This window comes from Aptenodytes forsteri, unplaced genomic scaffold, assembly GCF_000699145.1.
Source record: "Aptenodytes forsteri isolate BGI_AS27 unplaced genomic scaffold, ASM69914v1 Scaffold193, whole genome shotgun sequence".
Classification (NCBI taxonomy): Eukaryota; Metazoa; Chordata; class Aves; order Sphenisciformes; family Spheniscidae; genus Aptenodytes; species Aptenodytes forsteri.
The window spans coordinates 1,304,647-1,319,291 of NW_008795405.1; the positions used below are offsets into that span (position 1 = coordinate 1,304,647).

General features: G+C 37.8%; 1 protein-coding gene across 1 annotated transcript in view; it reads right to left on the reverse strand.

Annotated features, from left to right (window-relative positions):
- FBXO33 (F-box protein 33) overlaps positions 1-14,645 on the reverse strand; it is a 22,119-nt gene that overhangs the window by 5,532 nt on the left and 1,942 nt on the right. Inside the window, exons 2-3 of the mRNA XM_009280905.1 lie at positions 8,156-8,266; positions 1,911-2,596 (exon numbers count right to left, since the gene is read on the reverse strand). Of these exons, the coding sequence (XP_009279180.1) occupies positions 1,911-2,596; positions 8,156-8,266 (797 nt within the window). The remainder of the gene's footprint in view (positions 1-1,910; positions 2,597-8,155; positions 8,267-14,645) is intronic.

The following is a 14,645-nucleotide window of genomic DNA, read 5'->3' on the forward strand; positions in this document are numbered from 1 at the left end:
TGGTGGAGTCCCCATCCCTGGAGGTATTTAAAAGACGTGTAGATGAGGCACTTAGGGACATGGTTTAGTGGACATGGTGGTGTTGGGTTGACAGTTGGACTTGATCCTAGAGGTCTTTTCCAACCTTAATGATTCTATGATTCTATGTTTACAACACAAAGTCTTGAAAATCCACCATTTTTTCCTGAAGGAGGCTGGAGAGTATCATAAAGAATATGACAAGTGGAGCTAGAAACCATTATTTGGTAAACCTCAGAAAATACAAGCGTGAGGCTAAGATGCTGTACTAAAGCATCACAGCATTCTAGATCTTTCTTCCTAGTCATGTTCTTCTCACAGTTGCTACTCTAGAAGAAAGATGCTTATGCTATAGTACCAGAGAACTCATATTCACAGCTTAAAAAAAGATCAGGAGGCATTTATAAGCAGCTTAGCTAGCTTCTGCTGCAAGGAGGGGAGAAAAGGGGAAAGAATCTGAATCCCAGCATCAGAGCAAGGGTGATATTTGGCCATTCTCTCCCCCAGGTATACACAGCGTCTCTCCAAAGAAAGAAGATGCAGCAACAACCATTTGCTAGACAGAACTGTAGAAGGTGTTTGCTTTCCCAATGCTCTGCACAGACTAACACCTTCTACTGAATAGACACGTGCTGATATTAAATGATACTTACACTAGCTTATGTTCAGATATTTTACCATCTTTTTAAGTTTAGATAATATATTAGAGGACTTCCCTGTAGCAGTAGGATAATTTAAGGTAACGTAATTTTTTTTTTTTTTTTTTAAAAGGTCCTCAAACGTGTATCCAAATGTTAAAAGAAACCGCTAAAATTCACGTTTAGAGTGGTAAGGTCATGTGCCAGTATCCAAAATCTGTCAGACCTGGAAACTATAAAGGAGAGACAGCTGAACTGATTCCCCCCCTATGATTTTTCAGCAGAAGACAATAGAAAAACCTTTTCTAGCAAATACAACAGGACCTTCTGACTTCAGCCAACAGAAATCTGAATGTACAGCCTTCACTGCTGAAGGTCTCTCCTGTTTGTGCTGAATGACTGGAGATTTACTCCCCCAAGCCGCCTGAGGAAACGGGCATTCATTCTTATGCAACACAATACAGAGTCATCACTTAACTCCTTCATGCATCGCCAAACTTGGTCAGCTTTGTAAGCTGATTCCAGCACAAACAAAAAGAACTATTCTGCATTATTTCAGTTTCAGGTGCCTTAAGATTTGCCAAACAACTGTAACTTCTAGCAAGTTCTGTACTGATGACAGACCTGAATACAAATGCGCACTTTTTTTTAATTTGCAATTATACGGCAAATAAAGAGGTGGGGTATTACTAGTGAAACCAATGCACTCAGGAAGGCAACCTCCTTCACATTGTATTTTTCAGCCTTCATCTGCTGGCAAAGTCTTACCAAACTGGTAACAGACTTCCTCCCCTCAGCCTTGGGGCACTTAACCCATGTTCTTTACAAACAGGAAGCACAATCATCTAATCTTGCCAGCATATGAGCTCACAGTAAAACAGCAAATGTTTTCAGTGTTCACGTTCACATAACCAGCCACTTGGTGGAACTTGCACAGTGCAGACCACTTTCAGGATAAGCCTCCCAGAATGCTCAATTCTTAGTTATCCTCATTTCTGTGAACAGTCTAATAAAATCCTATGTGACTTCTCAACAGAAGTTAGTAAGCTACAAGTATGTTTAAAACTCATACACAATATAAACACCTTCATATTTTCAAACACAAAAATATGAGTATAAGGTACAACAGCGTGTATAGCAACTGTGCAGCAGACTTTTGAACACCACTCCGCTAAAACACATTATGATTAGAAAGGCTGAAGTGTCGTAAGCATTTCAAAGTCACATACTAAGCCCGTGCAATGTATTACCTACCATGAACAGCTAGAAGAGAGAGTCTTGTGCACCTCCAGGCTAATAGGACAAGTGGATCTTCATTCCGGTTGTCGCTAAGATCTGGGAAGCCAGACATATCTATCACATCATTCATTAGTATAAAATGAGTGAGGAACTTGTCATACTGCCTGGATATGAGGTCAACGACAGCCCCTGAAACACAAGTGATGTAGCTATCAAAGTGAATCCTCTCTAAGGGGATACTGGGCTTAAGAATCCTTAACATATCATCACTCTTGACATCAAAAGCCATTATATAGACCCGAAGATTAGTGCTGTTGCGAGTCAGCGCCTTCCAATTCTCATCTTCTGGCATACTGTCCAATGACTTGTGCATTATGGAAACACTGTGGACCAGGAGAGACAGTCGATGCAAAGGCACGTGGTTGCTGTCAGCCAGGACTCTTGCCATTTCAGCTGTAAAATCACAGAAATCCAAAGCGAGCGAACGCAGATTCACAAAGCGCTCCAATTCAACTGCAGTGATAAGAGTGGTATTACCAGGGATGTGGTTGTCCAGTAAGCTCAGATGTTCCATGGTGTTGGCTATGGGGTTTGATAAGGAGGACAATGATGTGGGAGTTACTATTTGCAGCATAAACCCACAGGACAGCCATTTCAATTGCCTGCTATTGCCTAATATCTCTTCAAACAGCTGTTGTATTCTGCAAGTAAACAAAACAGACAATGATCCTATTAAACATGGTTTAGTCTTACCAATTGCATACCATTCTATTTTTTTAATTCAAGAATTATTCTTCTTTCATTTATGGCCTTATTCTGCAGGAAGGTGCTATTATTATGGTTCTTGTGAACTACGAATGTTAGAACTTGACTCTGCAGACCTCCCACAGCAATTTAACCTTCATTGCATTTAAAAGGTTAAAATTGTAAACTATCTTGAGAAAAATTATGTACTTTGTCTTTCAAAAAGAGTGGCACACTGTAAACCTTCATTTCATGTATTTCTCAGCACGTATTTAACACCCTCCCACATACATTTTAAGGTTATGCAAATAAGAAAACCTGTAATGCTTTTAAAACACAGGTCTTGTTTTTAAAAACAGCTTTTCATATTTGCTAACCTCTCCAGAACTGCAAATTCAATATGGAAAAAAAAAGTCATTTTCAGTGAAAGGTTGCAGAAACTTGACTTTGAGTATAAGTTAGAATGATCTGAAACTACTTGCTTGACTTTGCTCATTAAAGGGTAAAGAACAAACATAAAGATGATCTTTAAATAATTCTGAATGCACAGCTAACTGGATTTTCAAGTGTCAACAGGTTCAAGTTTTACCAAAACAACTTGGACCTGGTAACATTTCAATCTCAGATTATCAGTGCCAGATGATTCTGGCACTTCCAGAATCCTCATGCCATTTATTAGGCTGCATGATTATTATGCACTTACTCTGATGCATCCCACCTCTCCTACCCCTTTATTTTTTTTAGCGAAGGGATGTTCTTTAAGTTAGATATTTAATTCAGGAAGGCAACAAAAGTATTTAAGATAAGATTTTGAATACTAAATTCAAATAGTACAGTCAAGCTCTGCAAACTTTCTCCAAATAAATATTTTTTCAGTCTTCATCCCACAGCTGCTAAGGCTCAAAAGAGTCCTCCTGCCCAAATGCCAAGTGTTCTTTGAGCATACACATTCTAGGACACGTGTAGATGAGAGTTTGATCTCAAACCCTGGTCAGCCAGAAGGAAAGAGCAGCATTTAAAGGAAGCAGTTGAGCCAGGCTATGACAGTTCCATGAAACACCAAGAAATAAGATGTAAACACCTCCAGTACAAAATTAGCAGAAATCTTTGTGCCCCAAATCAGATAATGTTTTGCATAGAACACTTTTTCCTTTATTGTTATGAATATCTGTATACTTCATACATCTAAGCAAAACAATCTTACAAAGTTGTTATTCTCATCCACGTATCTTTAATCGAGATAATGTCCAGACAAAATTAAAGGCTTATTTAGCCCAGTATCCTGACTGACAGCAGAGAAACACTAATGCCTTAAGAAGTGCGACAGAACAAGGAAAGCACACAGGGATATTTCTCAAATATCTCCTTAGTTTCCAAAAAATTTTAACTCAGACCTCCTGAGCCAGAGGTGGCTTTCTGTATTTAGTAACCCTCAGGGACGTCACTTCTACAAATTTATCCAGGCTCCTCTTTGAGCCAAGTAAGAATTTAGCAACTGTAACATCCAATAATAAAGAACTCTGCAGTGCGATTCCCCCCCCTTCTTGCTTGCTCTGAACCTGTCACCTACTACCTTTGATGCCCTATAATCCTTCTGTTGTAAGAAAGTTAAAAGATCAATCCTTATTCATCCTCTCCCTTGCCTGCATGTGCTTTCTTCCTTCTCCTAAGAATGTACTGGGTTTGGGAGGCCTGACTTCTCTTTTTAAGTGGGAAAGTTGGTGTGGTTATTGTATTTATCTATTATGCACCTCAGAATAGTTCCCAAGGTTTTGCCTGGTATAGTCATCAGGTTTAAAGACTTCAGTTCTTCCAGATCATCTCTGAATTTTTTTTTTTTAAACTGAGGACTGGCAACTGCGACACAAATTAAACACAGTTTTAAATAACAGGTCGAGTCACAGATAGCATAGTTTTGCTATTTTATTCCTAAAATCTTTTACAGTTCAGATGAGCCCTATTTGATCCTGGCAATGTTTATTTCATAATTATTCCTGCCAATGCTTAAATTGAAGGCAGATTCTCTGACAATCCCCCAAAGAAAAAGGTTCTACCACAGGAACCTCTCTAATTTCTTCCAAAGAACAAAGACTATTCCCTCCCCCCCTCTCACCATACACATCAATGAAAGGTGCTGTAATAGTTGCAGCAATGGTAGAATTTATTTTGTAATAGTCCAAGCAGTCAATCTTAATAGTCCTTGTAATATTTTACAGAACAACTGAAAAGATGACAAATCAATTTTGAGATGCTCAGTAGAATACTACCATCTATATACCTCACTGCACTAAAAATTCGTTTAAATTGTGCTTCCAATATGACTTAAACATCTAAGCTTAGAAGAATACTGTTCTAGTACTCGCACAACTTAATGAAAAGAAATATGATACACAACTCTGCAGCTGTAGGGTGGGTTTTCTCCCCTGTGGGAATTGCACTAAATAACTTTTAAAAAGAGAGGTACTGATTTAATGCTATCTACACATCAACTTTTTAGTGCAAGCACCAAAGTATTTATACAAGTATTTAGATTTGTGCTGATAGGACCTACGGGTTGCTAGACTAAGAAAACTTTCCAGCCACCTTTCCCCAGTTCTTTGCCAATTTAATAAAAAGAGATCAAACATGTCAATAGGGAATATTTAATAGTGATCACTTTTGGATTGTTTTTAATACCTGCTTTATATAAGGCCAGACAGGAAGCACAATATAAACCACATGCCATTAGTTTTAATATATTTCAAATAAATTTTTCAAATATCCTAACAGGGTATTTTTCTCCCCTGCAAATTCCTATGCACATCCTATTTTTCATAAACAGACTGCATCTAACTGGAGTTTGCAAAAATGGTTTGAACTGTGTTCTAGAAAGTTAGACGCATTAAGTGAATTCTTGGGAATTAACACCTACTTTATTATCATATTAACTTCTACTTCAACTGCCTAGCATGTAGTACTACATTTATCCTAACTTATACACAGTTATCTTAAAGCTCGCTTATAAAGCTGAAGTTTAAGCATGGTTTAGTAAGTATCACACAAAATATAAGCAGAGCTCAGCACATGCAAGAAAGCAACATAACCTAGTGATGCCTCAGCAAGTGTACTTAATCAGTCCCCTTTGCTCCCTGTAAGCAGCAATTACAGGATGTTCACCATCAACCTAAACCTACAAAAGATCATACTGGAGCAAACTATTTAAAAAATAAAAGCCTCAAAATAAATTACTTTCACAATTAATGCCCCAAATGGTGCTTTCAGCTAGAGGACAGACCAAAGCCTGACTAGACAGGCTGAGTTAACTGTTTAAGCCCAAAAAACAGTCCTGACCAGTACCGAAGCACATCGATGGCCCTGGACAGGAAACAAACATTACCAAGGTCCATATGGAGCCCATTTGTTTAATTAAAGACTATCAATCAAAATGTTCTGTTTAATAACAGAGGCTAAACTGGTTCTTTTGGAAACCAAACTATCTGAACCACATGGATCAATCATGGGAAACAGATTTCAGTAAGCCAAAATTTTAAACAACTACCCTTTGTTCAACTCAAGACAAATGTATTGTTTACGCTGAGCTTCCCAACAGTAATGAACTAAGTTGTAAAGAGAATTTTAGAAAGCAACCAGGGACACATATGCTATACAGAAAAAGAACAAGCACTACAAACCCATGCTGATCACTGCAAAAATACATTTTTGAAAACACAATCCAAAGCCTCCTCTCCCTCAGAACAACCCTTAGTCTTAACGTGGGGGAGCATCCTAACGGTTCTGTGCTAGCTGAGATTTCACCCACGGTCTGTTACATCCAGCTCAATGCTACGGACTTAAGGAAGTGTCACATTTTCTTCCCCGACTGCTTTAATTGCAGGAAGTTCCCGAAACAGCTAGTAAGGTTTATCACCATACAGGTTCCAAAAATCCTCAACTACCAATAACGCTGTCTCCAAAGGTTGCTCAATATCTTTCAGTGTTAGTTATCAGTATCCATGTTTTGCAACTTAGCTGATGCAAACCCCAAGTGCAAAAGACAAGATTAAGGAGCCATAAAGATTTACTTCCTGAAGTAAATCTGCTGCTAGTGCTGATGAACTTGAGAACACTGAATAAAACACTGCCAGCTTTCCTTTAATTTAGCAAAGGACTAGCAGGTCCCAAATACATTGTTTTATTCTAGCAAAAAACCCCACCAAAACCAAACAGACAAAAAAGAGGTAGCATTTATTTGCTCATTCCAAAATGTGCAAAGGTCAATATTCACCTAAAAGACTAACTTCAAATTAGATAATGAGTTTTGAACGGTTTATGGCTCTGAAATGTGCATACTTATTTTTGTTACTTGTTTGAAGAAATGTTTAACCATGCACTCAGCTGAGTAAACATCTGCTTAGATGGCTCTCTTCAAGCCCCTTGGCAAATATTTGATTATATATTTATGTTTTCACAACAAAGGTTATGAAAAAAGGAGCTTTTACCGAATCAGCCTTTTACCTGCACACAGCACTACAGTACATGTGTTAAATAGAATCCCAAATTGCTCTAAGTTCTGCTTTCTAAGCATAACAAATGACAAAGATACAGTATGTGAGACATCTGTATTTGCACTGTTTTGCAAATTTAAGTCAGGACCAAACATTTAGTTCAATGGTTGTGTTCACATACATACATTGATCTGGTAATATACCTACACTAGTTCTAAAACCACTCTAAAAAATAATAGTAAAGATCTAGAGTGGATGTACTTATTCCACTCCCAAGCTACTGGGAGAAAGATGTTTAAACTGACACAAATTAAAATGATGGTATTCAGGTTTTATCTACATGGAAAGTTTTAGCAGAACTGCTAAAATAGTTAACTTAGCATTACTCCCTCTGTGGTAATTTATTCCAGAAGTCAGGAGCTTTTTTACATTGTATTTAACCTTTTCCAAAGAAGAAGAACTAGCTATTCTGATTATAAGCATTCAAGGACTGTACCACAATGTAATTATGGCAAGCTAAAATACACCTCTGAACTTCACAAGCACATTGTGAGCTACGATCTTCCAGGAATTCTGCAAATACACAACCTAGTTTTGAGATGCAACTTGAAATAAGTTGTTTGTGTTTATGTTCTCTTTCAAGTTTACTTGCTACATGTCCTCAATTCTTGTGAAATACAACAGATTACTTCCTTTTCTAATTTTTTCATGTACAACAATAGTAGAGGTGCTGGTAACAACCCCCCATCCCTCCTCCCCTTTTGTGCCATTAACATAATATTGTTTCTAGAACACAATGAAAAGAGGAAAGAAAGGATTCTCACCCTGCTGAGATGGGGAAAAAACAAAGCCACAAACCCAGACTACTTCATGTAAATAGTAGGAACAGAAATCAACTCAATTTAAGAATTTAGATTCTCATCCTATTAAAAAACTTAAAGCTTTCTCAGTCATGTATTTCAGGCATGAAAAAATCTGTGTTCTGTTATCTGTTTTTATTAATGTATTTGATAATTTACAAATATAACTTACTGCTTAATCTTCTTGCCATCTGGGTCAACCTTGCCGAGGTACGTATTTGATATACTTCCATGTTGCTGCAGAATGCTTATATCCCCAAAGAGACTTAACTTCTGGAGGTTCCTATGAAATGACAAAATAAAAAGGAATCTGTACACAAAATGAAAACACTGTGAGGAATCATTCTGGATAAGACAAACACAGGCAATAAGAACACATTATTACATGGAACATGTAGTCTGTTTTGGGAAGCGTCCTACTGTCCTAGAATACAGGCACATATGGAACTACAAAAAAGGAGACTGAAGTATAAAGGGGAAGAGGACTACACAAACTGCTGAATCCAGCTGTAAAAGCAAATGCCAGTTTTCAGTCACCACAGGAGTATTTTCAGCAGGCCAGCGTCATAAAGAAAACTTTTAGCAGTGCTTTCATGCACTTTTTAATCCTTGGAACATGTGTGTTAAGTCTCACAGATGAAAACATCAAATACCTATTCCTTTTAACACTACATTTAATGCCCAAGTAGAATGCAACCACAAACAACCCTGTCTGAGCACTTACGTATTGCAGCTGGGTTACAAATGGGAGCCCAAAGCTGCCTCAATCGAGGCAACACAAACCTCAGACAGGAAAAGCGAAAGCTCCCCACACCCTAATCAGTGTCTAATTTCTGTTATATCAAAGTAGGGGAAGCTGTTCTAATATTTCCCATCAGTGACCAGAAGAGGATTAGTGGTCCACCATGACACAATTTTAATTTTTAGAAGAGATACCTAAAAAGAAGTGAAAGAACCACCTCTAAGTTTATGCTGGACATGACTCAGTGTGCTAGACAGTCAGTTTTCCTTTCCCTAGTACAGTTTATTTCTCTGACTGGCATCTTTTCTACTCCTAAAAAAGATCAAGCAAGAGATATGAAAATGACTGCAGTTTTAGAGTAGCTGGTGCGGCATTTACTTTTAAGATTTTTATTTTTTTCACTGACTAGGTTTCGGGTCAACTTTTTTTTTATTTATACATGCTGTAAATTAGATTTACTCCTAACATGCAAGGACTAGTCTGCACTTGATAATTAATATGGCAGAAACTCCAGTTTCATCACAAATGGATACATGAGTTAAATTCATCTTAAACAGTAGATGCCAATTAATCTGTAGCTGACAATTAAGTGAGTTACATAAATCCTTATTTCTTCTGGCTTACAAATCATACGCTAATATTTCAGAGCAGCTTTGAGGAAAATGCAATATAATTATAATGCTCAAAGCATAGGGAAGCTCTGGTGACAGTTCACTACCTCCACAGTATGAGCTGATATTCTACCAAGGGCGGGGGTCCGGGGGAAGTATCAAGTAGTCAAGTTTTATATTTTTTAAGTACGTATGAATTGCAGTCTGTAATTGGTATCTACCTAAGTCATAATTTACCTGTTTTGAAGTTCCTGTATTCAATAACCGTACACTAGTTTCCTGAAATCTATCCACTGTTGCACCTGCTACTTTTCTTCTATAGGTGAACAACAACTTAATAGCAAGATCCACAAGCTTCATATTGAGTCAGACAAATACTGGAGCAAAATACCTACATTTTACAACTGTTTCAGAAATTCTAACAATTTAATATTTAGTCTTTTAAATACAGGACTACCATACTGATGATACGCAAATATAAACTGAGCCCTGACCACATGCTCAATATTCTATAAATCTGATTAAGACAATGCCTGATCATACTGAAGAATAAGCTTGGCAGGGAAATCTGCAGGCACTGGCACCACCACCGAAAGTATTTTGGGCTCTTCTTTCCTCAAAAGCTGCAAGAGTCTGGTAGGACAGGGAAAGCAGCAGAAATCTCCACCTGGTGTGAAAGGCAGTGTTCACAGCCAATGCTATAATTAAGCTTTTATCTTCTGATCTCAGTGACTTAATTCTGAGAGCTAAGAGACAAAATGCAATCTTCAGAACAATTTTGAATCACCTGCGTATTCACATCACACACAGGTCTTGTTTTGTGCTACTCACACCCCCACTGAATGCTACTGGAGGCAAGCATTAATTTTAGAGCCACCGAACTACAGGACACATGAAACACTATTTACTAGTATCCCACACATATTTACTACATCTATTTGACTGCCATTTCATGCGCTACAGAGACACACGGAAAAGTTCAAAACTTAAGCAATGAAAACATCCAATTATTTTTCCATTCACAGCACAGTTATTACTATCAACAAATCTGATCACAGTTCAACACAATATTAGATTTTTGCTACTATTTGCAGTGTCATATAATCTCTATGGCATTCAGCTCACACCTCATCTTTCTTTCGGAGAGTTAGTAAAGTGATTGCTATTTAAATAAAATTATTTAGAGGTTAATTGCCATCTTTTGCTAAAAGTCATAATGGCATCTTAATCCTGTGTACTACCCATACACACAGCTGGGGAAAAACATGTTTGTGGGGGGATTTCTAAACCATTTATTTTCCACTAGCTCAAAAAGCTTACTAAAAGTAATAAGCTGCTTACCACGCTTCATCTTCAGTTTTGGGTGGTCTTTTTGAACGCCCAATGAAAAAAGAACAAAATGGCCTTGCTTACATTCAAACATGAACAAAGTGGTAAGGCACGTCTTGTATTATTATACTAGTTTTTGCCAGTTTCAGCTGCCTGCTCAGACCAATAGAAAGGAGTCATTAGAAAACCTCAAATACAGATGCAGTCTACTGTTTTGAGCGATTCACCAATTTTTGGCCACTCCAAGATAGGTACCGTACTTCACCAAGATACCACAGTTTTATTATAATCTGCATTTTTGTTTCCACAGCAAAGATCAAACAAGTCACACAAATTAACGTACTGCAGAGGAAAGGCGGGGGGGTGGGGGGGGTTGGAATCACTACCTTCCTATGTAAGCAGCCAGAGGAGAGACCATACTTTGGGATTTCAGTTACATAGAAGAACACAGAATTTTCCTACTGAATGATCAGCAGTTGCTTATTAGCTGCTGTATACACTGAAGTGACTCACAGAAAGTTTATCTCCCTCCCACCTGCCTTCCAGAACTTAGTTTTGAAAGATCAATTTGAGAAGGCAAAGATTATTAGGATCTCTTAAGAGCCACTAAGAAACAACTTGTCCCTCCTGTTATTGCTACAGAACATTATGCCCATGGACCCTTTTTTTTTTTAATAGGAAGTAGAACATCAACTGTTTAAACAATAATATACTTTGTTATTTTGCTTCACTTACTGTCATAAACGTAACAGCTCATGGAAAAGTTACAGATCACTATAATACTACCTTAGTACCTTTTAATTAAATAAGTTTAGAGCTCATCATGGTCCCAGTGCTACTAAAGCAATATTTTGGGAGTAATATGCTGCCACCCACAAAATAAAGTTTATGTCGACTTGAGCTCTACCTCAAATATGAGACAGACCCAGAACATACTTTTTTTTGTATGACAGCTGGCTGCCAGCAGTAATACTTGTCAGAATATTATCAGTTGTTTTTAAACCAAGTTGCAGACAAGTAGTTATTTCCTTACTTCCATCAGAATTAGTGAAGGTTGCTCCGAAATATTTTTCTAGAGACTTAACATGCTGATTTGCTTAGAGATTGGTGTACAGAAAATGGTTTTATTAGCAAAAATACACATCGTTCTCCTCCACCCAAGAGAGCATCTAGAAATTGCATTACTTTTCTTAGGTCCTGCGGTATTGTAAATCCTCAAGGAATTCTAGAGCCATCTAAACTACATTTTTTTTTTCCTGCAAGGAGGGGGGTTGTTGCTGTATTGTTTAATAATAGATTTAAAAGCCTACAACAAGATTACACAGTTAAGAAACAGCATACCATTTCACAGAAGTAGATTTCTTCCTCCCCAGTTCTGAAGTGTAAGATGGAAGTTCTTTGAACTTCTCTGCCAAAAAGCTATCATAAGGGCTGACAGGAGTTATGAAAGAACCATCCTGTTTTAAACTTAATTCCAAAAGGAACACATTTACAGTGATTCAGCCACTGGAGAAGTTAAAAATGCTGCTGTTTCCATTATTTTGGAAATTACAATAGCTATCCCACATACAATATGATACAGCAAACACAAAAAGGAATTATTAATTATCCTTGAGTTACAGATGAATAAACAGAAGCAGAGAAATAAAGTGACCGGACTGTGGTCATTCCTTAGACAAAACTAAACATCAGGCAGGTGACAATGCCTCCGGTTTAGACAGGCGGTCACAGTAAGAACTAAGCAGCAGTTTGGCATATGTTAATGCTCCTTTCAATCTCAAAACTCTACTTCAAGAGCTAAAACCCAGTGTTCCACATGCAAACTAGTCCGTTATCGGTAGTTACCTTGCAAGAAAAAAAATACATCAAAATAAACTAAAAAACTTGTCTGCTCAAGGGAAAAAAGGAGTCTATTCAGAAAGTAAATCTGAAAAAAAGGGCAAGTGTTTAATGTAAATCCTCCCCCCCAATTTTTTAAATGCTCATAAAAAAGAGCCTGCTGTAATAACCAGGTACCCTGTGTTCCTCAGTCATACATTATTCATTTCAAAACAAAAGAGCAGCATGCAAATGATTTGAAAACAGCAAGAAAGTACAGTAATGCAAAATCCTATCAAAGTTGGTAACTTTTCACCTCTGGCTTACCACCAAAATTATACTAATCTACCAGAGAACAAGTACCGGCAAAACAACTACTTCTACACGGTATTTTACTGCAGTCCTGAGCCACACTGTGCATACAGAATCTGTGTAAAAAGAACTTTAGAAAGCAAGTGTCCTTGTACAAGTTTCAGATAAGGCCACGGAGAATGAATCTTTTTCAAAAGAAAAAGCGTACCAAAAGCTTTCTCACAACGCATTTAATTTTGACAACCTCATATTTTAGTGAGACAGAGGGGAGAAAAAAAAAAAGCATTCTAGTTTTTCTAATGAAAACCCCAGGCAACATCTGCAGATACTATTTATTTTAAAATTCCAAGACCATGTAGTGATATTTGTCTCAGATCAGATAATCACCAACATCGCTTCAACATTTTTTCCACTTACAACATTAGCTGGATTTCCCAAAGATTCAACAGTTAAGTGAAAGCTCCTTAAAGGCAAAAGAAGATCTATCAAGACAAATGATCGTGATTTGCACACCGAGGATTCACAGGGCAAGAAATAAATTAAGATAAAGGTGAGCTGGGACCAACGAGCTGTTTTCAGAAGTAAGGTTTGTAACTCTCAACCATCACAGTTGCACCACAGGAAGTACCTGCTGGGCACAACAGAGCAGAGGAACTGAAAGTGAGACTTCACACACCACATGCGCATTCATCCCAAACCAACGAGGAATTACATTTAAAGTTCTCTTGCTGCAATTCAAAATAAAGCAGCAAGGAAGGCCTCGAACTACTCTCTCATCCCTCTGGAATCAAAGGGGGGCAGTGACCAGACCATGATTCAGTTGCAGACAGTTTCCCAAAGGCCATCCACAAGGTTTAATTCATCCTAAAGATACTTGCAGGGTTTTTTTTTGGTCTTGATAGGTGAAGCTATATGCACACAGAGGGAAAATAATATTAACCATTTCCTATCCTAAAATCTGCATGGCTTTCCAAACACATTATAACCTAACTGTAATACCCTTGCTTTCCTGTCCTAGGTGCTGACTAGAGGCCATATATTAGGATATCTGATCATTATCTTTTTTTAAAGATATTTATCTTGATCACACCCACACACGGTAAAGAGAATGCAAGTATTTTCATTTTAAAGAACTCCAACCTGAGGAAATTATCTAACCTGCCAAAGTAAGTCTGTGAAAAAGCAGGATCTAAACACACCTTAAGTCCAAACCACAGGAAAAGATTTCTATCATTTAAATTCAATTTGGTCAAGAAAGTCCTACGTCTGAAGTATTTTTTCAATAAACAAACATAAAAACCTCCTCCTAGTTAAAACTGAGTCAAATGTCAGTTTAGCAGGTAACATGAGAGCTGGCATAAAAGCTCAGCTTTTCAACGGCAAAAACCCTCACAGGTAGAAAGGTGAAAGTATTTTACTGGGGCAGTACTCCATCCCTCTCCCTCCACAAAAACACCAGTGCTGTAATTTTAACCCCCCCTACTAATTTCTCATTACATTAATTATTTTTCAATCATGCATTAGAGGTCTAAAGCCTGTCCGTAGTAAGGCTTATATTTTAAAGTGAGAAAGGTGCCTTGTTAGGCACCAAATTCAAACTCCCAGCTCTCACTTGCTCCATTTGAGCTGCACTCCCCCCTCGCCCTTTCAAAAGGACGAAAAAGTTTTTATTATTGCAGCTATATCTGTTTTGCATATTGACTAGCCGCTTGCCAACTAAACGTCTGCGTTCACATTCCCCATCAAATTACAGAATACGATAAAAATTAGGTAGTTTGAAGCACCGCGCCTCCGTTTCCGCTCAACTCGCAGCCTCAGAAACATCCACCGGGTTACCCAAACCGGCTGCG